General features: G+C 37.5%; 1 protein-coding gene across 3 annotated transcripts in view; it reads right to left on the bottom strand.

Moving 5' to 3' along the window:
* Positions 1–24,817, bottom strand: part of SLC9A9 (solute carrier family 9 member A9) — a 176,372-nt gene that overhangs the window by 61,538 nt on the left and 90,017 nt on the right. For 2 of the 3 annotated variants that reach the window (XM_058844329.1, XM_058844331.1), the window contains exons 10-12: positions 18,003–18,116; positions 15,841–15,952; positions 10,336–10,489 (exon numbers count right to left, since the gene is read on the bottom strand). In XM_058844329.1, the coding sequence (XP_058700312.1) occupies positions 10,336–10,489; positions 15,841–15,952; positions 18,003–18,116 (380 nt within the window). The remainder of the gene's footprint in view (positions 1–10,335; positions 10,490–15,840; positions 15,953–18,002; positions 18,117–24,817) is intronic. The other variant, XM_058844330.1, reaches the window with a different exon arrangement.

The raw sequence follows: 24,817 nt of genomic DNA on the forward strand, positions 1-24,817 counted from the left end.
GTGCAAGTTGAGATATTTGTGATAAACTGTATCAATATTTGCTTAATCCAACTTGGGGAGCTTATTTATAATTCTGATTCTCAATGTAAATCATAGGAAAGTAGCACACATCCATTAGGACTTAGATATCAAAGTCATAAGGCAATACAAAGAAATGCTCTGACAGAGAACTCAGTGTCTCTTTTGCCAGTATTGCATTAAGCATAAATAAGAAAGTACATTGGCTGCAGACTGTCTTTTGGAATTAAATTGAGAAAATAGAATTCAAATTCAAGTGTGTATATATATATATATATATATATATATATATAAGGGTTGCTAGATTAGAAAGCATGTGAGCAACTAATCTTCTGTCGACTACTGAATAGAGTGCTGAGAGACCTGGATTCAGAACTTTACTCTGCAGAACTTTACTCTGCAGAAGATAACTGTTTTACTTGATAACTCATTGATAACACCAGTCTACACAGTAATTTTATCTCATTTTCTGCTGAATTAAAATTATTTTCTAACTTCTCTGTTTTCCTCACCTCATGATGCATTTGCATCCACACACAGACCTGGCGAGGTCTGAGCTAGAACTGTTCCAGAAGGGTGGAAGAAACTGAATGAGGCAGAGGAAGCAAACATCACACCCATGCAGGCGAGAGGGAGAGCAGGGCTCCTTCTCTAGGTGGGAAACAGGCTGCCATGGCATTTGTAGGGATCCTTCAGGGTGGAGATTACAAAAGCTCAGGGACTGATTAAAGACTCGGATCAAGATGCAGGCAGACTCCCTGAACCCACACTGTGATTTCTGACCAGGCTTAGTGCTCATGAATAAATGAACAGCAAAGTCAACTGGGCAGTTCCAAGGTCACCCCATACAACACCTTATCTGATAAGATCAGCAAAGAGTGGTGTTTTAGGATTCCTGTTTGGTATTTTACAGAAACAGCACTTATACATGAAGTTTTGTGCAAACATATTTTCTGTATATTTATTTGCATAGAAAATAATTTGGATTTATAAAACCAGAATTTTATGTATGCTTTCAAAATTCCTTGATATGTTATTTGTCACTGTAAAAAAATGGTGTATCTATTTGAAGAAGTAAAAAATGCAGAATATAATTTTAAGGGCATTGAAATCAAGTACTTCTTGCTGAGATAAGAGGTAATTTTCTCATTTAATGCTCATCTGTGTACTGACCAGCCAGTCACTGTTGGGCTGTTTCTGATAACTCACTATACAAAAGTCTCTATTACACTGTAATTATCTGTTTATTAAAAGCTAAGAGCCCGGATTTCCATACAGAGCCTCCATTACTTAATATCTGCTTTAATTAGCTTTTCACATTCATCTAATTCTGGGGCAATTTGATAGGCTTGTTATCAAGTATGCCAGACCTGTCCTTCCACTCTACATTTTAAAAAAGAACTCAAAGTTCAGGATTTCCAGAGGAATGTTTCATGAGAACTGCGAGTTTCACGAAAGTTGAAGTCACAGTTCTTTTCTGTCACAAAGGTCCTCTGCAAACCCAGGTGTACCCAGTAATGGTTTTATTCTTTAGCTTCACTATTTCATTAGATTATTTATGTCATAGTCCATATATTGCATAATAGGGCCTGTAAGACCCCAAGTCTTCCCAGTTAGCATCTTTATTCTCGTTGGAAGACATAAGTATGTTTTAGGGTTTTTTTCTTCATGTAAAGTTTATAAATGGAATGAAATGTTTTTGCACTTTGTGGAATATTTGATAACAGAAACAAAAACCACAGGAAAGCTTAAAAAAACCATAAAGTTTGAAAAATTTTGTCTTTTTTTTCATACTGAAATGATATTTTAAGTTGTGCTGAAAACTTTTATCCCATTCTAAATTAAACATTAATTTCATATTTTCTTGGTGAAAATATTCTAGTATTCTTAGTCAAGCAAAACAGGAGAAAGATGAATGTACACAATTTCAGAATTATGAAAATTAACAAATTAACAATTTTGGAATTATGAAAACCATTAATTCAATGTCCTATTTTTTAGTCCAGCTGACAGTATCAGTTCTTAAAATATGAAAACATGAAAGTTCAGTGAGTTTTGAGAACATTATTTTTCAGAAAGCAACAGTTTCTGACCAGTAATAGAAAGAATTAAGCAGTACCTTGTTCAGTACTTACATCTTAGTAAATGTGACCCTTAATTTTTCTAGAGTTCAGTTTGATACCACACATTTATCTCAAGCCTTTAAATGCTCAAACTATTTTTCTGTACCTTTTGCTTATCTTCATGTGACACAGTTTTGGCATATGCTTGAAATAAACTGGGTTTAGGCATGCACCTATTTAATTCTGACAGAGTAGTTAGAGTGCCAGATTAATTAGGGATATTTTGGTAGAAAGTAATAAATCATCAGTCTCATTCCAAAGTTCCAAATAATTAAGATGTTCCCTAGCACTATTTCCAGATAGGTTTGTTTGATTCTTTATTGGTAACTTGAAGAACTTCATCATGTTGACTGCTGCATAGCAGTTACCTTTTGCATGACAAGGTGAAAGGTTTTAATGGGAGAAAAAAATTATTGCATTTCATGGAAGATAACTATTTGGGCATACTCAGACATATCAGAGCAGCAGTATTTTACAATAGGATAAACCTAAGAGTTTAATTGCCACAAATCCAGCTGGATGGATTCTATTCCAAATCACAGTTTTATTTATAGTTTTCTGGAGCTGTTCAGGGCTTTTTGCCTGTGGAAAGTTGTACCATTTGTTGCTAGTAAACTGAAAGGCATGAATCTTTTATTGTTGTGTAATTTCCTTCTCTCCTGTACCAAATATTCCAGCAATAAAAGTGTATCTTTCATATCTTTCTTCTTCTGTTTTCAGCAGCTATGTGGAACTAGAAATACAAGCTGTGTGAGGTGGGATTTAACTGTCTGCCCTCTTAGGAGCCTGTGCTCAAAATTACCCCCCTCTGGTCAATAAAGACCAACAGAGTTGATACCTGGAGTTGTGTACAAGTCATGCACGAGTCACAGCTGCAATCCAAAATCTCCTATTCAACATCTGCCCTGGACTGCTTTCACAGTTGCAGTCAGAAAGTCCAAGTCCTCTGTATTTTAGTCTTTTATTTTGTTATCAAGCACAAATGTTTATAAATCTTGTTTAGTGCCTTTCAGGTAAAAGGCTGTGGTGAATAACTGTGAGAGATCAAATGCACACCTTATCTTTGCAGAGAAGTACCTTGCAAATAAATGACAGGCATTTCAAGAGATCACTGAGATTCATTATCTGGATGATTTCTCATTTCCAGATAGAAATGAAAGGAAATTATCCAATTTCTTTTTTTTATAATAACATCCAATACATTTAATGTCCAATTTTATAGTGCTTCTTGATTTATAGCATTTCCCAGGATAATCGTGCTCTAGCTACCACTACAAAAGCAGCTATCATCTTAACCCTTTTAGTGTGGGTGTCCCCCAAGAAATATTTCCTTTGCTCAAAGATAATTTCATGTGTGATATTGAACTCCTCTGGGTTTGAAGAAGAATGCCTTTCTTATTACTTCAGTCAGGAACTCCAGACCGTTTGCTATTTCTTGTAGTTACTACATACACATGAAGTGCTTGCATACCCACAAATCCAGAACTGGTGGCAAAAAACCACCAACCAAAGTATCACATCTAGCAATATTTTTGTATTAAAGAACAGATTCTCTCTGTGACCCATGTCACAAGTAATCAATGCATAAGCATGCAAATTATTCAAATGCTGAATGACAATGCTCTCTTGGCTAAACTTGAAATTGCTGATAGTTGTTTATAGTTGCTCGATGTCCTATAGCTGAAGTCAAAACTCCGCCTTCCCACTGCCTTCCTGGACCAGTTGTTCCCCACCCTGCTGGCTGGGTGAGTTACTGTGTGGACAGAGAGTGACTGGCAGCCCTGCAGGTTCCTAATTACTATTTTTCTGTTGTACCCAGAATATTGTGTGTGAACAATGATGGAGCTCATCAGCAAAACAATGTGTCTTGAATATAATGATCCTTCAATAACTCTGGGACAGCATTTCCTCTGAGCCTTTCTTCTGGGCTCTCCATGAACACAAGAAAGCTTTCTTCTTACTTTAGTTTTACTTGAATCATTTTCAAGGTGTTCTTCACAGCTGTGAAAATCACTTTTTAAACAGCAGTGTAGATTTTGTGACCTGAGAGTCTGCACATTGATCAGTAACATCCCAATGCTGAGGAGAGCTTGGGGGTCAGCAACACATTTTCTCACATATACGCCATTATCCATGAGCAATGCAGGAATATTGAAATTATTATCAGTATAAAAGGTGCCAGGCAGAAGGCTGTCCTGTAGATGTTCACAGGAGCAGATAGTCGGCCAGCTAAGGACAGTATATTAAAAATAGTGGCAGCATTTATGGTTAGACTTGTTACATTTAATTACAGCTTTTTCCTGATTTCAGAGGGTTTTTTTTAGGATTAGATGCTGACAGTGTGATCTCTCTTGAACATGTGTCTGGGTGAAAAAAACCTCAGTGGGCTGAAGAGACTTGGCTAAAATTGTCCTCTCAATAGGAGTGTTTATTGCAGTGCTATTTAAATACATACTGAACCATGGCTAAAGAGCAATATAACCCTGCAAACCAGATCAAACTTTGTTTATTGGAGCTATATTTGTTACTAAGAGGGAACACCAGTTAGGCTGATTATGACTGTTCTAAACACAAAACAAAATAATAAGCAGTACAAAGTGCACAGAAATAATAACCCTGCTTCAAAATATCCTGCGTTTAGTTGCACTGTTCTTCTCTATGTTGTGGTCATTTACAAATTACAGTTGAAGATTCTGTTTTCAACAGTAAATAACAGATGCTTCACTTCGACTAAACTGTTTTCCAGGACTCTAGAGGATATATGACCCAAAGGAATATGATTATAGAAGAGAGAACCTGCCAAGGTCAGGAAAAAATATTTAGCTAAACCTTCTTTTCTAAACTGACTTTCCTTCTTCTTGACAAATGACGATAGGAAAATGTGTCCAAGGCAAAACAAGCAAAACAACGAACAAGGTTCATAATTATTTCTAAATATTGAAGATATCTGAAGATATGTACACACATTCTTGGCTGGAACATTGAGTGTATCATGGACCAGCCATGTTTCAGGAATCACAATTCTTGTGTGCCCATGTGAGGGAGAAGGGAAAGCCAAGTTGCGTTTCCTTAATTTAGGAATAGATGAGAGGCACTCAAGGTCAAACTCTAGTTTGGTTCATAAGGGATGGCTGTAAGGAGATTTACTGTATCATGCTCTTCTCCATGAGCAGAGCAGCACTCAGTGATGCAGCACAATATTCTGATGAGGCTTCTCTTAGCCAGCCAACAGGATGACTGCAGCTGACTGCAGCCTCCTTGCCCAGATCACCTGTCAGGAGAGCATTCTGTCCAGGGCCTTTCTGCAGCACCCCCTGAACACAGCTGAACACAGGGAATGCTACTAGAGAGTTTGGGAATAATGAAAAGAATATTTTTTGTCACTGAAACAGTAGTGCTATAATCCTGGCCAAGATCGTGTTGTTACTGTGGTTGCTCTGTCAAAAGTTCTGTCCTTCAGCAGTCTATAAGTAGTGGTTAAAGGGCTGGGATAAATACAGAACCCTATTCTACTAACCCTGGTTTTTGGGTTTCTTTGTGGTAGACAGCCATAGTCATACACAGCCAAGGCGCAGCATTTCATCCCACTGCCCATCTACATCCCTGATGAGCCATTCTGGCAAACATATGCACAGCATTAGCCTTTGATGTTGAAACAAGCTGTTGGAATCTGAAGGATCCAAAATGTTGACTACTGCTGGGTGAGATGCTTTTGCTGAGAATGTGAGCTCGGTCAGCCCTGGTCATCCCCCAATAATGGGGTATGCCAGGCCTCAGAATTGAGAGAAAGTTGGAAGTTTGGAATTGGAGTTTTAGGTGCACTAGAAATGGTGTGATTTTAAGGGCAGCCAGGCACACAGACAGCTCTTTTCTAAAATACATTTACCAACAGCAGTGGTCAGATAGGCACAGTAGTAAAAGTTACTATTCAATGCTGCTTAGTATTTATTTAGAATATGGAATAAAAGTCTTCCTATTAACTGAAGAACTGCTGCAAAGAGATGCACAAAGAGTCTGGAAATCCCTTGACAAACATTTACACAAAAAGTGATGATAAACAAGACCTGATATTTAGCACAATGCTTATATAGGACAGGTTTTATTAACAGCTTTGAATTTTTGCTCTGCCTGTCAGGAGAATCCTTTATCCTCAAACCTCTCAGTGCAGATTTACTGTAAAATGTAGCTCTCTGTTTTTAATCAGAGTATGGGGAATGAAGGGAATCATATATCCAAAAGCATTAGCAAGTAATGCTCAACATCTCTGAAGGCACATTTATTGAATAGCTCAATTTGACTGCAAACTCAAATGGCTATCTCTGTTTTGGAGTTGATGTGTTATGAAATTATTCTCACATGCTATTCCAGGTTCATTCATTGTCTGCCAAGAACTGAGTATTGTAGTATCCTGAGTATCCTTTCACACGGGGAGTAAAAGCAAAATTTTTTCCTGTTACAACTTTCAGATAAGTCAAATGACAATGTATTATTTGGGAAGGTGGTGCAGCCAGTTCTGCTCTTGGCATGGCAGCTGATGATGCTGCAAACACCGTGCACGTGCCTCTGTGCTGGGAAGTGCTAAGTTACTGCACCAGACAACTGGGAACTTTAAATATGACCTCATTTTCAGAAAGGGAACACTAAACACTCCCTGAAACTCAGTTTCAGGTGTTTAGAAAGGAGACAGCTAAAATAAATAAGAATTTTCTGAAAGTGTATGTTTTCATTCTTTTAGAACAATGTTAAGAAATATTCAGTCTTTGCCAAGAATTTTAAGACTCATTTTGAAGGCTGCTGTGTATGAGTAAACACAGTAGTAAAACGAGAATTGTTGGTATGGATTTCTTATAAAACTGTGTTTTGGCATATGGATACTTCTAGACATAAATTCTGTTATTAGCAGATCATATTTCCAAGGCTTTAAGAACTTTTCTTAGATTCAAGATAGAGTTTAAGTTGGAATATATGTTTTAATATAATTAATTTGTTAAATAAGGGGAACAAGAATTCTTATTAATAAACTTAGTGAGTTCCTGGGATCCATTTGAGCTTTTTTTTACAAGAGCTCTTAGCTAGTTTCTTGTCACACAGCTAATTGATGTTGCTGCATTAAATGGGAGATGGAAGTTGAGCTTTTTTCAATAGCACATGGTCAGTTTTGATAGTGTATCTTACTATATGTTTTAGCAACAATTTGAAAGTGTTGTATAAGCCATACATATTCCTGGAATAAATCCACTGGTAGTTATCTCTCAGGACACATCCTAATCTTTTCTCTAAAAATAGAGTGACAAATTCTATTTACATTATGTTAACTTTTAACTGAAAAAGAAAAGCGTGGATCTGATGCTATTTCTGTGAGGAGAGGGGGAAAATTATGGGAATTCCAGTTATTATGGAGACAAAGATTGATTCTTTTCAGAAGAAGTTCCATTCCTACTCTTATTTTAAAATTGTCATTGTTCTCTTCCTTTCTACACCAAGAGTCCTGCTCACTGTTATGAGAACTTCACAATTTAAATTATGGAGAGTGCAATAAATGAAACATGGTATAATATGTGAGCAATAATATACAGCAAGAAGGCTGTACAGATCTGAGTACTGTCCTCTGCCCTAATGGAATGCATTATGGCAGAGCAAATGGTAAATATATTGGTGTGAGTTCTTTCTGATTTATGTTATTTTTACATATATTGAGCTGAATGGATGATAGATTTATTTATGTTTGAAATCCAAACTGTGGGTAAACTGGTACCATATAAATTCAAGTGTTTATCTCTAGGATAAGACTGAGTTGATCGACCTTGGGGAGTTTAGAGTTGCATCTCCTGAACTAAGGACAGGAACTGGAGCCTATTTCACAGAGAGAGAGAGGACACAAAACAGTGCATTTGAATGAAATTCAATCCATCCAAATAGATTGAGAAATCACATGCTCCTCTCTATTAGTCTCTGAATGCCTCCAGTTCAATTAAATATATTATCTGCTGGATAATCATTTTATGATGAAAAATTGGCAAAAAAAGCACACTCTGCTTGGGACTGTTATTTGCTTGATCATGCTGGTTTTGACCATTCTCTCCTGAGAAGGTTTATATATACAGCAGCTTGTAATTTATGTAGGGAAAGCCAGTGTAGTCACTGTGACCTTTTATACATTTTTAATTTCCTGTAAGCACTTGATTTTGATAAGGTGAATAGCTTTAGTTGTTTAGATTAACTGCACTTTCCTCAACAAACTCATCTGCTGGGATCCATACAAGTGTCAATTATCATGAATTACTACCACCTTTAAATACAATTACTTAGCAAAATTATTTAAGACTAAAAAGAGAAATGCTAGTAGCTAAGGACAAAATTCCACATTGAAATGTAATAAATTATAAAGACAATTAAACATCTTTATTAGAAGGAGAAATCAGAGCCTCAAGATACATTTGTAATTAAAGATTTCTATTTAAAATTTTCTCTCAATTTGACCCTCTTATAATTTATGAAGATGTATGTTCTAATGGCAAGAAATTTAGTGGAAATTATGAACCTAATAGCTTTATAGTAAGAAAATCTATATCCTGATTACGAACCAAATTAATTTTGTCAGTAAAAATGTCTGGCAGATCTGATGGGATTCAGAGGAAATCCTCAGAGATGAGCATTTCAAATCAATAATGATTGTCTACTTTCAGTGTCTTTGGTGAAATCTATTGTACAAGAAGTTAGAGAAAGAAGCATGTATATTGAACAGTATAAACAGTTTTTATGAGAGCCCCTCACTTGTGGTCCTGGGGGGCTTTGCACCTCTGGGTAGCACTAAGCAGAAGAAATTCCATTGCATCCAATTCAACAGCTTGTTAGTAAAAGCACTTCACAATCTTAATTTAAAACTTCCCTAGAGAGCTAAGCCATGAGGGGCATCTAGTGACACAAGCACTTAGATTGCACATTGACTTTTCCCCTTACTGTACTCTCAGCATCACTCCTTATCTCCTGTTATAGAAACCCAGACTGATTTGGTCCCCAAGATCTAATGAGAAAGATCTACCTCATCCACATTTCCATTGCTACATAGAAAAACTCTTGCTGACTGACAGTGAAAAAATGGCAAATCTCAGAAAAATGACTGATAGTGCCAGAGTGTATCCAAACTGTAATGGTCTTGATTGACATTATGGGACATGAGACATGTCATGAAGAAGAATCAAACTGTCACAGAAATAGAAAATCTCCACACTGTACAGGGATGCTTGCATTTTTATGTTTATCCAGTACACTTGTACGCTAGTCCTGATTTTGTCTGCAAGTTTTATCTATGCTCTTTGTAAAAGCCCCAATTTGGTTATCTTCAGCTGCTATTTTATAACAAGAGTCTGATGTGAAGGCTTGTAATCAGACATCATTTTGTAAACAAGGAAAACATATGCTATATATAGAATAAATGATAAGGAATTGTGAATTGCAGGCCCATCTTGATACTGAGGTTTTCTGTGGGGATCTTGCAAATCACAGCAGGGAGTTCTGAATGGATTATGAAGTAACCAGAATCAATAACCAGCATGAGTATGCTCATTATTAAAAGCTGGGTTCCAAAAAATCACACTTGGAAGGACACTGCATTTAAATGAGATCCTTTTTACTCCAGTTTTCTATTTTTCTCTCTCTTGTCATTTAACCTCCCTTGTTGTTCATTGCTCTCAGTGAATACAAGTGACTATGAAGTAATTTAAAAAATAATATAGTGAAGAAGAATATATAAAGCAGTGTGTAATAAATTAATGCCTGAATAAGGCAGCAGTGGAGGAAGCTTTTTCCAGCATATTCTCATTATAATCAGAAATACATGATTTATTACATGTTTGTGTAATAACTACAGATTTTAGGATGAGAGCAAAATCTGCCTTCCTTCAGCAGCAAGGAGGACACTATTAGGGTGTACTCAGTGTTTAAAAGGAGCAGTAGTGAAACAAACTCTTAGGAAACAAGGATGTGTTTGACCTACATCTAAACCCATAAGAAAGTTAGGAAGAACCTGTTCCTTGTGGTCTGGAGCCTCTAACAGGCACATAAATACTTCCCTTGTGCGTGTTAAAGCTCGTAAAAAACACATATAAGCATTAGAAGGTGGTGAGGATGCAGTGACTGATCCGTAGGGCTCTGGTTCCATTCTGCTGGCTGATGCTGCACAGACAGTACTGACCTGATCTGCAGCCAGGTGAGCATTGGTGTCGTGCCCCCCCCAAACACCCAGACGGTGAAGAACACGATCAGCAGGGCTGTGCTGAACATGGTCTGCTTGGGCTGGGAGGCCGTGTCACGAATGGCCAAGGCAAACGCAATCGCACCACGTAACCCTGAAACAACACCAGGATGATGGACTTAATGGGAGGCAGAAAGAGAATTTTAATCTTTTCAGTCCAAACCCGTTCCAAGGGCAGAGGAAATTTTCAGATCATAATCCTGCTTATAAAGTACTGAATCATGCTAACTAGAAGGGTGGGACGTAATGCAGCAAATATGAAAAAGTGAACAGTGAAAGTACTACTCACACATACTAATCACACTTTTGCTTTACATACACTGAATTCTTTGTCTTGAATAATTTCAAATTAATAGTAATCTGAATTTAATGCAGTTTGAGAAAGAAATCTATATCCTGTACCCATGAAGTAAGGAGCAAGGGAAAAAGAAGATTGACATTAAAATCTGTACCCAAATATGCTACTCATTTCTCCCTTGAAAATATAGAATATATTCCTTTAAAATAATTTAATGTTCTAAGTCAGAAAAAACGTGACTTAAAAACAATGAATAGTTTTTCAAAGACGGTTTTAAATATCTAAAATGGATGCAGAATAAATTAATGTACTTGAAACATAATAGTTGTAGAATTATACACCCACAGAGACTAAATAAACAAGAAATTATAAAGGTTGTGAAAACAGCTAAATGAGTTTTTTTTTTAAAAGCCCCATAGGTAGTAATAAGGTGACTAAATAGGTCTTTGACAGAATGCCATGTTTAAAAATTGAGGGGGGAAAAAGCCTGCTAGTGCCTGCAGCCCTCAGAATGCATCATACAAATAATACTCTATATTTCCCAGTGCCTTTCATTTATCTATTTAAATGTACTTTATTGTTTTCCAAAAAAATCTCCCAAAGTAAGTGTAGAGAGCAAAGTCATTATGTGTATACAATACACGCTGAGTCCAAAAAGTACTTTGCAAAGTATTGAGAGATTAAATCTAGTAATCAAACCTCTTGTAAGGCACTGATGACATATGCAGAATCATTTAATTAACTGCTAAATGCAGCTATTTTTGGGCTAGAACTCCAAAGCTCTTCAAGATTACATAGCTAGAATGTGAATTATTTGGTACAGAAGCTGGGCTTCCAATTATTTGGTATAGAAGTTTATCCAGGAAACAGCACACAGCCATTTCTGCAAGGAAGAAGCAGACTGGAGTTGCATTATCTGAAAATACTCAGTGGCAGCAGGTTCAAAACCCTGCAGGCAGACACTGGGCTTGCCCTTGGCTTTGCTTTTGTGTAAAAGATGTCTCTAAGGATGCAGATGCTTTACTGTTTTCTAACAGGGAAAGAATATCATCTCATTTTAAACATGTATCCGAACTACTATTGAAATGGTCTTTATATCAGTGGTTACAGTGGTAATCTGGATGATTAACACAGCTACACCTATTTCAATGGGAAACAACACTGCTTCCCACAATAGCATCACACCTTTAATTTTAAATCTAGAACATCTCTTTTTGTAAAAGGGGATATATATATATATATATATATACACATATAAAAGTTAATTAGTATGTCTTCTTGAGCAGTGGACTGGCTGTTTCCTCAGTTCAGAAACATAGTGAGTGACTTCTCTGCATTTTTCATTTATAAAAGGCTCAACATAGTCTATAAGAGATAATTCAGTTTCAACTAAAGACATGTCTAAATTAAAATAAATAATCAAACTAAACAACTAAAGCAGTAGGAAGTAGATTGATACACTTCAAATGTAAGGACTCTAAGAGAAGCCAGGAACACTACCATATATATATATCAAAATACTTTCCAGGTAATAATATAAATGAAGGAAGGGAATTTTAACAACCTCAGAAAATGCTGAGATACTGAAGTTAGGGAAGATTACATTTTCTGTAAAACTTCAAGGAAGAATGCCACCAAAGCCCAGTGGAATGATTGGATGCAGTGGATGTTGGTACCTCAGCTACACCTGGAGAGAAAGGTGCAGCAGAAGGACCAGCTCTGGTGAGCCATTAGCAGAGATGCTCTCCCCTCATCTTTCAGGGGTGCACTGATGGCAGCTCCACATCTGTATTAATCCATTCATCCTTGGGCTGAATCACAAATTTCCTAACAGATTTATTTTTGTTTTTTGCTAGCCATTAGGGACTCATCTTTAAGCAATATTCTTTAATGTGCCAGAGCTGTCAAAGCAGACCAACCCAGGGCTAAGCTCCAGAGTCCCCCAGAGCAGAACCCATGGGCCCTGTAGGGCTGTTAGCCATCCTTTGCCCACACCCCACACAAACACCTCTCCAAACCCAGCCCTCTCAGTGAGGGCTGGAGTGTTTGTTGGTGGTGGGGAAAGAATCTGCCAGGAAATAAGACTTTCTGTGGGTAGCTTGGTGTTTTGGTTTCAGCTGTAGTTTTCTCCTCTTTGCTTCCTTGCTTTCTTTTCTGTTTAGCTGATTTCTTCACATATCTGCATCTCTTGGACAGTTCACATTGCCACTTCCCACCGCTGTGTCTGTATGAGTGTGTAGATGTGAATGCCTGCACAACAGCTGCCTGTACACAGGCATTTTTTTGGTTTAGTTCTGCATTTGTGTTCATCCTTTTCAGACTCCACTGATGCTGGAATGCCTTACATTAACAGCAACCACCCCTGTAACACTGTGTCCCACAAGCCTCTCTGTTGCCTATTTATGTGTTGTAGAGAAGAGGAAAGCAGAGTTAAAAGTAAATAAAGATGTTTGAGAAGAATGGAAGGTGCTATAAAGGCTAAGACTTTAAAATGTTTCTTTTTCACGTGAGCAGAGACTGATGGACTGCTCAATTTAGCTGATGTTCAACTTAATTTGAGAAGCTCAGGCTTAATTAATCCTTGTATAAAGGACTAATCAAGTTTTCATTTACAATGGAATGTTATCAGGAATCATGATTAAAAACAGTTGTAGAAGTGCATCCACCCTCTGTAATGTATTGTTAGAGGAGTGGCAGAAGCAGATGAAGAATGTAATGAATCCAAATGCTCCATAATCCACCTCCAAGCCCAGCTCTTCCACCTTGCCTCAACTGTATTAATAGGCATCAAAAAGCAGAACTTAATGACTTCAGGAGAGTTCTTTGCAGAGTAAGGTATAATCAAATGCTAATCAACAGTGTACTTGCCTGACCCTAATTGCTTTTCTCAGCAATTTTTCTCAGCAATCACTTTGGTGATTGTGGCAGTAAAACAAGCAGTAAATGTTTGGTGGATTTGGTAATGATGATAGGAAACAAAACTACCCCCAAATTCATTGTTTTCCACATCTGTGTGTGTGATGCTGTGGTGAATGAGGGCCATTTTGTCCTGTGATCAACTAGAACCTGATGCTGTACCAGAACAACGAAGGTGGTAAAACACACTCCGAGGTGGTGGATGCCCCATCCCTGGAAACACTCAAGGTCAGGTTGGCTGGGGCCCTGAGCAACCTGATCTAGCTGAGGATACCCCTGATAATTGCAGGGGGTTGGACTGGATAACCTTTAAAGGTCCCCTCCAGCCCAGGCTCTTCTATGACTGTTGCTACTGGTCTTTGTAGATAATTTCCTTCAAACTCAAATTCAATGTCTTGTTTAGTCATCAGAAATGTGTCTCTCTTCTGGCAGCCATTGTCCTCTTTGTTTATCTATATGCAGTATGATCAGTTCACAGCACTAAGAATGTTATTGGTAACTAAGCACACATCTTGGTGCATCTTACAAAATAGAATTACACACAAAATCTGTGTATCTTGTGTTCTGTGAAGTGTGCAGCTCCTGGCAGCATGAGAGACAGTCTTTATTATTATAGTTGCAGATTATGCCATTACTTTATTATAATGTAAAGACATTTTTCTCGACAAAAGAGAGGTTTTTTTTTTTCTTTGAAAGTAGTTAAAAATTACTTTTTTGAGAATTTTAACATTTAAATTTTAGAAGCCTGCAATATTACTGTTTCAGTTCTCAGCTGCCAGATTGTCCTGGAAAGCTAATGTGTGTGAGTTCTCACGTTCAGTTGCTGGCTGCAGGCTGCTTTCTGCTCCTGTTCCGTGGAGAATGAAATTTGACTGCAGAAAACGAGGACAGAAAAGTGAAAGAATAAGAGAGATTTCAGAAGGTTTTCCATTCTATACTGTAGCTGATGAAAACCAAAAGCCCAAATGGAGCCCAGGAACTAGATACCAAATGCTATGATGCTATTTTTCATGCTGTTGTCTAGCTGGCCACCTGCTAGGCTTACTAGAGGGATCTACAGATCCAAGTTGCACGTGGAACAATCGCAGGGGAGCAGTTGGGCTGAAAGGCAGCTCCTGCTGGATGTGTCATCATCCCTCACTCCAGTCTCGCTGGAATTAGCTGACATTTTCAGTGGCAGCTTTTAGCAGAAGGATTGAATGGGTATAGAAATGAACTGCTGTGTTGCTCCCTAGAGAGTTGGAATTATATAGGCACAAATGAGGCCCCCTGATGTGGAGTACTCCCGATGAGGAAGCTTGAAATGCAGCACATTGTATTTCACTCCTTATCTGGCTAAATGGATCTCTGTGCATCAAGGCTGTCAATCAAGAACTTTTATCCATACAAATGTGGAATAAATTTTTGCATAAAAAGCAGGAAAAAGAAGCAAAAAAGGTGCTGAGTTTTTAATTTTAGAAGATTATATCATCAATAACATTGGGGGATCTGCATTTCTGTCTTTTACTGAACAGATATTCTTAGCTTATACGTGAGTTTTTCCTAACTAGCATCAGAAAGTCAAGTGGAATTATTTCTAGCTTGTACAAGTAAAAAAATATGGAATCCAGATGAGCTTTAACAGCTCTGGGGATGATGTGCAAATCAGACTAGAACATGGCTCCCTCTTCTGGATTTTAAATATTTTTTTATTATTCTACAATGTTAACAAAATAAATAAAATTAAATACAAAGCTGGAATACATATGAAAAAGTCTGAGGAATTGCTCTCATCTCATGTTTCAAAGTAAAATTGTTCTTGAAGTTGAAGGAATTACCAAAGAACATGTGTGATGTGAGTATCAGTACTAACACAGTCCAAGCTGGATATTTATGTGCTGCTGTATAAAATACTCTCAGGTATACTACAGGTGCCTCTAAAACAACACAATTTAAAAACCTGGTATTCCCAAATTGTTGTGGAAGTGTAGACAGATAGGGGGACAATGGATTGAAAGACGATGGCTTCCTGGGCTGTGAGTTTCCAAAACATTAATTAATACAGGTCAAGAGCACAGAGAGGTTGATCAGAAAGCATCCATTTGCTTCAGTAGCTTTGGAGAGATGACCTTGACTTTTAAGATAACAAATTCTTTGTGATAAATAGGGCTTTTTCTAGTGATAGATGACTATTTTTGTCTTTCATTAAATGTGGACAGGAAAAATACCTAAAAACCCAAAATAGTTCTTACCTGAAAACATCATCATGTGCTGGAAGTTCCTGGGAATCTTTTGTTTTCGACCCAAATTCAAAAGGAAAGAAAGTGGGTATATGTTGGAAGCTCTTGCTACAAAAACTGCCACCTAAAATGTAAGATGTTGAGGAAAATAGTGGACAAACTACTGACAAAACCAGAGTTAACTTAAATATTTCTCTAAAATTATTTTTAAGGTGTAATTAAACAAATACGATATTATTTTCCTTCATGTTTTACATGTCATGTTCTCATGCTTCCTGTGCAGTGGCAGAGATCTGCCTTCCCCAGACATCCTGGTTTTATATTCATCATAATATATCTCACTTCAATCACTCTACTTCTACTCATCACATTTGTCACATGTGACTTCATCTTCAGCCCTTCAGGAAAATGCCCACCATCAATTGCAGAGAGAACATTACCTCCTTGAGCAGCAATTTGCAGAGAATAAATGTGCTTTTGGACCTGATTATTACTTCCTTATTTCCTGGCAATTCATATTGTCTATATCCAGCACTTTTTGCCTTTTCTTCCCTTTCACTGAGGAGTTTCTTCGGATGAAGTTCTTCATGTGGAACTGTGGAACTGTCCCAGAAATTGCCTTAATTAGAAACACGAGGCTATTATCAGATTTAAAGAAAGGCAGTCAGAGCTATTTATATATGTTTTTTGCACATTCACACGTTTGTGCCCTCCCCTTGTCTTGTATCTCAGTCATGGCACTCCTAGCCCGAGACACGCCGTGAACCGGGGACCAGTGAAGAGTTTGAGGGGCGATGTCAGTGTCCCAGTGGCTGCACCAAGAGCTGCCTGCAGCCCCACGGCTCAGGAGGATGCTCAGGCAGCCCCACGGCTCAGGAGGATGCTCAGGCAGCCCCACGGCTCAGGAGGATGCTCAAGCAGCCCCATGGCTCAGGAGGATGCTCAGGCAGCCCCACGGTTCAGGAGGATGCTCAGGCAGCCCCACGGCTCAGGAGGATGCTCAAGCAGCCCCATGGCTCAGGAGGATGCTCAGGCAGCCCCACGGCTCAGGAGGATGCTCAGGCAGCCCCATGGTTCAGGAGGATGCTCAGGCAGCTCCACAGTTCAGGAGGATGTTCAGGAAGCTCCATGGTTCAGGAGGATGCTCAGGCAGCCCCATGGTTCAGGAGGATGCTCAGGCAGCCCCATGGCTCAGGAGGATGCTCAGGAAGCTCCATGGTTCAGGAGGATGCTCAGGCAGCTCCATGGTTCAGGAGGATGCTCAGGCAGCCCTCGGCAGTGCTGGCTGCCCGTGCCAGGAGTGCAGGACAGGCTGTGCTGCTGCCCTGGGACTCAGTGAGCTCCTGGCTCCTCGCTGCCATCCTGCCCAGCCTGTAGCCAGTGGAGCTCTGGTGCAGTCCTGATTGCTCATTTTGAAATGACATATAGAAATTACTGCATGTAAACACTATGCTCCCAACTTTCAAAGCTATTACGGTCCATTTAAAAGTGATAAGCAGAGGGCTGCGACTCTGAGCCAAGAAAAAAGAAAACATAGTATAAATTGTCAGTGTGAAAAGAATCTATACTACTGTACAAGTAATTGTTGAGAAACCACGGCAGAATTAAAGACACAGAGCTTTTCTTACCAGTCTCTTAGGCACGTGATGGTTTAAGTGATTCCATGTATATTTGATATCAAGTACAAAGGAAAGATTTAAGCAAAGCAGAACTGTGCAATTTTTAAGGACTTCATATCATTTAAGTAGTTTTGGGGAAGTCCTGTTTAAGGCATACATCTGTCTGGAGGCAACTCTCCAGTTTGTGAATCTGCACTGGCTCCAGACAGGAAAAAAGCTTTAGTGTTGCACCTGTCCCCACAGATATGTCCTAATACTTACCCCAACTTCCCACCCCACCTCTAAACCATGGGCAAAAGTTCCCCAGCTGGTTTAAAGCTATTTGCCTGTAGCAGAGGAGCAAACCAGCAGCTATCCAAAGAATATGCATTGGGGCAGTTATTGGGATATAGGTAATAGATGACTTGGAATAGACAAAAAACTGATCTTTAGTATTCAAGGAAATGATCGACTTGCTTGTTGACTTTTTTTTTTCACATGAAACATGCATTCTTTTCACATGGATACACACACACACACGTACAGAGATATGTACTTCTTTAAAGCAAAGGATACAAGTGCACCAAATATGAAAAGAGGATTGAAGATGTGATTTTGAAATGTAAACAGCGCAAGTCCCATGTAACAGAAGATGACATTCTCAGCCAAAAAATTCATGAACTCGAACAACTTTAATGAGAAAGAAAGAACATAATTATGACTCATGTCTACAGCAAACTACTGATTATCCCAAGTTCCCTTGGAATACAGAACTGTTTAGATGAAAGGAACAGAAATTGCTGCTATTTCAAGGGTGGATTTTAAACCCACCTAATTTGCTATACAGTATAACAAGGTGTCTTTTAGCTTGAAAAATCATAGCTGCTTGCATGTTTTTCTCTGATTTGTATATGAAAGCTTGACATAGACAACTGATAAAATACATAAACAGCAAGTAAGTTATATGAGCTTCAATGCAAACTGCAAGGAAGCTGAGGGAAATTAGCTTCACTCATGTTTACAGGGGTGAGCCTGGGAAATGGCTCCTGGTTACACAAGTGGCTGTGCATAATGCAGCCCTGGGTATGGGTACATTAAAGCCTAGAGAGAAAAAAGATTCCCAAACGGACATTTAAGAACCTTCCCCTTTAAAATATAGCACAGTCTTTCTTACTAGTGTGAATATTATCCTGCAGATGTAAACTCTTATTGCACTGTATGGACATCAATCTCAATACTCATTTCAAACCAAACTATTTATAATACCTTTTTATAAAGGTATTATAAAATAAGCTTAAAATACACGAGTAGGGTAGAATTTCTTCTGTGAAAAAACAAACAAAGCCACAATATTCATTTGCCTTGAGGGGATGTTCTTGATTATATTTGCAACTGATTATATTAAAACTAATAAAATAAATTTTCCTATATAACCACATCTGGAAAAAAATGATCATTGCTGCCAAATAACTCAAAGAAAAAAAGGGGTATTTCACTTCTGATGCCACTTTTGAGCTCAGGATTCTGTGCCAACAAATCTTGATGTGGAGTTAGGACTGAAGTTTGTCAGTCTGTCTGCAACCAGTCATACATCACTATCCAGAAGGTTACTATGGAGATGCTTTATCCATCCTCAGTGGGCTTATGTATTTTTTGTAATATGTTTGTGCTTCTAAAAATAAATATCCAGTAACAGTCACTAAAATTTAACAAAGGAAAAATGAGAGCTGTCACAATCATTAAAACAAATTTGAGAAGCAAAATGGCATAAAACCCATTAGTATATGGGAGGATATTTTGGACCTGATGGCAGCACCATCAATTATCCTAAGGACACATTCCATAGTCCTCATTTTGTGCTGCAATACTGAACAACACGAAAACAAACACAAAAAATATTTGCAGGTTAGCAGTCTTAAATGTTTTTTAAGATAATAAATTTATGAGAATTAAATTTAGATGAGAGAAACCAGTTGTCAAAAACCTCCAAATATGGGATCTTTTGTCTCATAGAAATTATGATAAGTTCTTGCATTTCCACTAGGAGCAAACATGATCCCATGCATTTGTGGGAATATCATCTGATGTATTGTTTGAAACAAGAGAAAAATGTATCAGGAGGGCCATGACAGGATCTACATCTCTACAAAATAGATATCTGTGTTTCTGTGAAAACCTAGTGAGGGAAGGATACTGCTATGAGGAGCTACAACTGCATATTTTAATTGTTGGGATGAGATAAAGTACTCCACAGGTTTTAAAGCTGAATGATATTTCATTTTTCATTTAGAAAATCTCATTCAAGACTCAAAAAAATTTAAAGTAGATACACTATTGTCACATTTTAGAAACAGAAATTCTTAAATTTCCTTTCTTGTGTCTTCAAAACTTCTGGTAATATATAGTTTTTTGAGGAAAAGAGATTTTTTTCTATATCATTGCCTTTGTTTTATACTTTTTCTCAGCAATCTTATTAAATTCAAGTTTTTATTCTTGCCTGAAGTACTTTCATGGTGTAGCTGATTTTAAACTTCACACCCCTTGTCTCCCAGCAATCTGATCAGGATACAATCTTTATGAGTTTCTTGCAAATCCAGCTTACTGCATCTTTTTCATTTCCCTGTAACTTTACCTCCTTCTACTCACTATGTGTATCCTTCTTCCTCCTACTTCAAACTTCCAGGCTGATTTCAGTAAATGATTGTTAAAGAGAAAAAGGTCCCTTATTCTTTTCTGGGTGTTTGCACTCAACATGAACAACACATTTTTCCTTTGCTCTGGGCGAATGTGTTGTGTTCCACAGCACAGGCCTGGTGATTTCCTTGGTCTCTATTCACAGTGGATGTAACATTTGTAGCCACAGCATCTGTGTCACATACTGCCAATGCTGGAATTGTATTGCTGGACATCAATTTAATTTCTTTATTTCTTTTTGCGAGAGCAAATATAATCCAAATATTTTATTTTTTTTTTTTAGTGTGTGTGTGTCTTTGCTGAACTGTGATTTTTTTTCCCTCTTATCTCTAGTTTCTCTGTATTCTGATCTTTCACTATCAGAGCATGGGCTTGCTTGCTAGAAGATTAAATCCAGACTACTTTTCTTCCTTTGTGTAGCAAAAATCCAGGTGTTATTTCAATAGCTAATTTAGAGCAAGCTCCACTCCTTCCTGTTCCAGGCACAGCCATGATATGTTCTTTTATCAAAGATTCAGCTCCTTAAAATGGTAAAAGTAGCTTTTTAGCTTTATTCCGAATCTTTTGTGTTCCTCACATAGTTTTCTCTCTTCTTTTAAAAGTCTATAACTCACTCACATGACACATTTATTCACTGACTGCTACTTATTCAAATTTCTCACCATGAGTTAGAAAAAATTAAATAAAACAACTGCTTCAGAACTAGTTATTGTCAAAAGAGATGTTATCTGAATGCCTTTTCCTGGAACATGACACTTGCTGATATAACATAAAAATTACTGACTGTTCTCCTGACTTTACTTTTATTCGTGTATTTAAGCGTAGTGTTTTATTTAGTGTTCAGCTTCTGTGCTTTGTTCAACAGTAATACAGAGCCCATGGAGAGATTCCATTTAGCACTTAACTGTCAGTGCTGTGCAGCATAAATCCCTTCAGAGCAAAACAATTTCTTCTAAAGAGATCTTCTGAAAACCGTGTTGAGAAACAGCTTCCATAGGAGCATTTCCCCAAATTGTCATGCCTTTCAGTCAAATATTTCTGTCGTTATTTTAAATAAGAGATGTCAAGACCTTTTGATGAGAAGTAGAAAAATAGGAGCAATAGGCTTTCAACTGGAATTTAAGAATTCCTGGGTCAGCCAAGGAGTTGCACCATACACAGTAGGCTCTGGGTGACATCCTCTCCTGTCTGAGGGGCCGTGAGCCAGGTCCATGCTGTGCTCCATGGGATGATTAAATGCCACTCAAAAATGCAAGTACAGATATTCAATATTTTGAATATCTGTACTTGCAAAAGGGATTACTTTTGTGGGAAGAAAAAGTTAGGATTGAAGTCCTGGATACTGAGTGTTTGGAAGTATATTTTAATAATCATAAATTCCCTTCCCTTGTCACCCACACAGACAATCAAGCTCTTTCCACTCTAAATGAAATTGGCATAAAGTTCTTATACGCCACTATTAGTTTTCACAGGAAAAAAACATTTTAATATACACACAGCAATAAGACATCTTTATTAAACTAAAACCCCTCATTTGTAATGTGGCATTTCTAACTCTCCATGAAGTTTATAAATCTGCTTATACTTTTAATGTAAGAGCTGTAATAAATCACCAATGTCAACACATTGCAGAGAGGAGTATTAATATTAAGAACACCGGTTCAGAACTAATCCAGGCACTTGGTTTAGGTGTTTAGCTCAGTGAGTTACTGAAAATGGTATTTGCTTTGCTTTGGTAATTTCCTCTGTAAGTAGTGGTTATTACAAAAGATTTGTATCAAAATTGACATGATGTTTATGTATTTAAAAACACATCATTCATGAAATATGTTTCACTTTTCTATTACTCTCAGCTGTTGTAAGTACTAAGAGAGATGTGCAAAAAATTCCATTTTAAGCTGGGACATTGTTCTGGAAAATTAACTTTCAGTTCAGTTCTCACTGGCAGAGGGAGAAATCAATCCAGGCTACCTGTACCTTAGGCCTTGCTGCAACCAATGGGTTTATCTTACACCAATATTTTATTTTAACTCAAATTAAAAAAATTATATGATAAAAAAACTGCATTAGTTTTACCTTTTCAGTGAGATAAGGAAAGCACATTATTTTTTCCTCTCCTTCCTTTCCTCCACCCCCACAGTTAAGTTCCAGCCAACCAGAGCAGTAAATTATGCCAGAATGGCTTTTGCAACTTGATTTATTTTCTAGAACTACTTATATTTTCACTGAGTGTTAGAGTGATTATCTAGGTAAGTAATTAGTGCACCTGGAAGATGAACACACTAAGTACCAATCTCATCTGCAACAAAAATAGAATTCCTTAAAGGACCATCAGAAGGAGAAAATGAACATAATCTATGCCAAAGTCCCCTTGTGGCTGGGGAGACAGAACAATGTAAGATTTTTCAAATACTGATATTTTAAGGAACATTTCTCATCTCAAGGGAATAAATTTAGTATAACAGGACTGGATAAAAGCAGAATGACAAACAGCATTCTTTCCTCTTGAGGGAATAACATTGGTATGGAGGTATTGGGTAGAAGCTGAGTTAAATCCTGAAGTTCCTTCCAGCAAAATTTAGTGAATTTTAATCATTGATGGCAATATTGCATTTGTTCATTTGATTTAAAATCTGCTGAAGGAATGTCATCCACCTCTTGCAGGTACCTGCAGGGCTTCTGTAGTTGCACTGATTTTGCTAAAAACATGGGAAATGTCACATGTCTGGGGGTGCACCCTACAGTGATATATTCTTGCAACAAAACAGGGAGAGTTCCCATAGTCCAACAGCAGCTAGGAAGCTAGAATGTAAAACTGATTATGCATTTAAGAGAGATCTAAAGGTGGCAGAGCTATTAAAAACTGCAGAAGTCAATGTTAAGTGATGTTTATAAAATTTATTATCTTTGAATAATGCTATTTAATTAGATCACAGATATCAAAATATCCCACAAATTCAAGGATATTGATAAATTAATAATTGATGAAAATTGCTTTTCCTTAACTCTTTTGAACTAAAATGCAGTGAGAATTCAAACTACCATAATTTTCCCGAGATTACAGAAGCCTTTATTATAACCTAATTGCTTTATTTAATTTCTCTTCTGATTAGAGTTTTCAAAATTGGAAAAATGTTTGGATTTGAACCACTTGCTTGAAATCTTATACAGCTATAATGAAGGTTCCCAGCATACTGATATAATGTTCATTTCTTAATATGCTTAGATGAAAGAATCAGCAAAAGTAACTCAAATTAATGATAGAATATAAACTTGTTTATGGTGCTAATTTTGATACACAAGCATATCTGACTCTCAACTTGCAAACACACTAGCAGAGAGAAGTTCTTACAGGATCTTTAATGTCCTGGGGAAAAATTCTGGGTTTTTTTATCAGTAGGCTTTGCTACTGAATTAAATGAATTTCACCCCAACAGATTTATTGAAGACACACAATAACTTTCTATTTCCCTATAGATCTGGGAGCTTTAAAGGATTCATAAGGCCTGAGGAAGAACTAGGAAAGGAAAAAGATATAAAAGAAAACAGTAGCACCAAGAGGAAGGAAAGGCCAGCAATATTTTGCATTTCCATGGTATGGCTTACTCTTTCTGTAAGCCATAACCATCACCATCACCAAAGCTCAGCCTGGGAGAAGCTGGATAAACTACTGGCACAGAATATACTTCTGACCACCAACAGCAAAACAATTCTGTTAGCCTCAGATATAAAGGAAAATCCAACTATTAAAACGATCATGTCTTGAATGTCTTCACTTAAAAAAAGAAGTTTAAACCAAAAATGTTGAAAATTAGGCAGCCAATAAGAATTTGGCATTTAAATTAAATGTTGCTTTCAATCAAATTTGGATTTAGCTCTAGGCTGTTAGTCTTGCTCAGTTGCTTAGAAAAGAAAACTTTGCTTTCTGCAAAGTTTTTTTGTTTTTTTTTGTTTTTTTTTCAAGGGTGGCCCAGTTTGTAAGAGAGGGAACATTTTTAGATTGGTATCTCCTTTTCATGCAGCACAACCAACTTTTGCTATTATACATCACTTTAAATGGTAGCTAAAAATAACCCCAGAATGACCCCTGAAGGGAAGGTGTCACCAAAGGAGAGGGGATGGTGCTGCTGCTCCTACAGCTTGTCAGCCAAGGTCTTCTTTGGTACACAAACTAGAAAAAGCCATTTTCAAATGCTTATTTATCTTAAATTCCTGAAGTGAGATGTTGCAGGCACAAAGGAAGGAGTACCCCAGTGCTCTGTTGTCTCAAGATTATGTTCTCTGGGATTCCTGCAGTTCAGACTGGCTAAGTTTATTTTAGCTGGACTGCTTTCTGCAAGGATTAAAGAAGGGTTCTGCTCCGGATGGGCCGTAATAGAGTGCAGCTGGAAAATTGTTTGAAGGGATATAAAGAAAGAACTTTTGACTGGTCAGCAAATAGTACTGGAATAACTGTGCTCAGGCTGAATTTGGAAATTTTTGTGAACATTGATGCCTCTTCCATTCCCCAATAGGAGCAATGATGGTGATGGAAAATGAAGAGGCTGTTAACAACCTGTGCTGTCCAGGACTAAGCAAATATTCTTATGAAGTTGAAATCAGGGAATAGACTCTGTGTAGAAGAAAAAGAATAAAAAATTGCAAGATAATAATAACATCACTGAAAATGACGCTTAAGGACATATTCTGAACAACTT

Source organism: Poecile atricapillus, chromosome 8, assembly GCF_030490865.1.
Source record: "Poecile atricapillus isolate bPoeAtr1 chromosome 8, bPoeAtr1.hap1, whole genome shotgun sequence".
NCBI lineage: Eukaryota > Metazoa > Chordata > Aves > Passeriformes > Paridae > Poecile > Poecile atricapillus.